Source organism: Arachis hypogaea, chromosome 18, assembly GCF_003086295.3.
Source record: "Arachis hypogaea cultivar Tifrunner chromosome 18, arahy.Tifrunner.gnm2.J5K5, whole genome shotgun sequence".
In the NCBI taxonomy this organism is placed as follows: Eukaryota; Viridiplantae; Streptophyta; class Magnoliopsida; order Fabales; family Fabaceae; genus Arachis; species Arachis hypogaea.
In genome coordinates, this window is record NC_092053.1 from 106,093,860 (window position 1) to 106,095,801 (window position 1,942).

The 1,942-nt window shown below is 27.0% G+C and overlaps 1 protein-coding gene across 1 annotated transcript; it reads left to right on the forward strand.

Annotated features, from left to right (window-relative positions):
- Positions 1-290: 290 nt before the first annotated feature.
- On the forward strand, positions 291-755 carry LOC112771911 (VQ motif-containing protein 25). Its single transcript, XM_025816767.3, has one exon. The coding sequence runs from the start codon at positions 291-293 to the stop codon at positions 753-755; it is 465 nt and encodes a 154-aa protein (XP_025672552.1).
- Positions 756-1,942: the final 1,187 nt, after the last annotated feature.

Consider the following 1,942-nt stretch of genomic DNA (forward strand, 5'->3'; position numbering starts at 1 on the left):
GAATCACAGCTAGCTTAGTCATACAAGAACAGGTGTAACTTAAAAAAAAAAAAATTAAAATGTGAAGTATTATAAATGAGACAAATATTCTAGTTGATATATATATCTCTCTCTCCAAAGAATCCAATCCAAGTTTCCAAGACACAGGTTCTGTTAATTAAACTTCAGAATTTTCCCTGTTTATTTGCACAATATATATAGTTGCAATGTTTTCCATTTTCTCTGTCTGCTACTAGTCTCTGTCTTAGCTTCATTCTCTCAATCTAATTTTCAACATTCAAAATCAAACCATGACAAAAAAGCCACAACAAACATGTAATATTCCAAGCTCATCAGCATCTTCTAAGCTTGTAAGACGAAAAGATTCCCCCGTGATCTCAAAATTCAAGCCGAAGATTCGAATAATTCACATATATGCACCGGAAATCATAACGACCGACACTGCGAATTTCAGGGAGCTAGTTCAGAGACTCACTGGGAAGCCAGAAGATGAAAAGGGAAAAGGCAAGAGCAAATCCGACACTGCATCAACCAAGGTTATGATGAAGAACTTGTTCGAAGAAGATGAACAAAAGTTTCTGAATCTGCAAAATGAGACAATGGTAAATAATGAAAACCACGAAAAACAAGAAGATTTATGGAGAAGATCAAAGTTAAATAATGAAGAGAAGCTCAATGGTTTTCTTGAAGGATTCTCTGAACTGGATGGTTTTATGGAAGAGCTGTGTCCTGTGCCTGTTGTGGATCAAAAGTAATTAATTAAGGCCTTCTTTTGATGTATGTATAAATTTTTTGGTCTATCTCTTCATCAATGTTGTTTTAAATTGCAAATGCAGTGCGATCTGCGTTGTGTTTGTTCTTGAACTAGTTTATTTTAACTTGGACCGAGAGATTATATTTAATTTAAATTATAAATATTATTAAGTATTACTATAAATTATATATACAATTATTAAAGTAGATTATATTTTGTGATTTCGTAATATTTATTTTAGTAAAATTTTTTGTTATTTTTATTTATAAGTTAACTTATTTTAATTCTTTAAAATTATTAAAAGTTTAGCTACTAAAATTTTGAGTTACATAAAAATACTTAATTATAGGTTTTTATATTCACAAAATAATAAATTAGTCCATGTAACTCATTATTTTTAGCAAATTAATTTTTTAATCTTTAAAAAAAATATTTTTTATATTTAATTTTTTCATAATAAAAATTATAAATATATTTAATTACTTTAAATTAAAATTTAATTTTAGTATTTATTTATCACATTTATTAAAATTAGATCTTTTATATTTTACTTTAAGTTTTTAATTTTATCAAAAGAATTTTATAATTTAAAAAATTTAATTATATTAGAAATTTTACTTAATCTTATAATATTGAATAATTTTCTATATTTAAATTATAGAACTTAATAGTTGTAAAAGAATAAGAATTTTATATGATTTAGTTTGAATAATTGAGATTTTAGAATTTAATATTTTAAATTTTATAAACAAAGAAAATTAATTATAATATCTCTAATTTTAAATTAGACTACTTGATTTAAAAGAAAATTAGCAAATTGATGACCAAATAATATTTTCAAATTAATTTCAAAGAAATCAGCGATACAGTGTCGAGTCACAGGCTCCTATTTTAATATTTAGTATGTAAAGTAGTCGTAATACTTCTTGCTATCAGAGTTGCGCAGCCGAAAGCGTGACTTTTGATAGTGAGGGTGTTATATTATGGTATCAGAGCGGTCTTTCCTGTAGAGCCTTGGGAATGGACTGATTATGCTTCAATTGCATACTCTGAGAGTCTGTCATGTAGTAGGTCTTGTTTGAATAACAAGAATAGAGCTTAATGCACATGACGGTCTATTGATTAATGCCATTAGTCTTGCATTGCATAATTCCTGGTATTAAGTTTGGCCGGCTTAACACTAGTGAA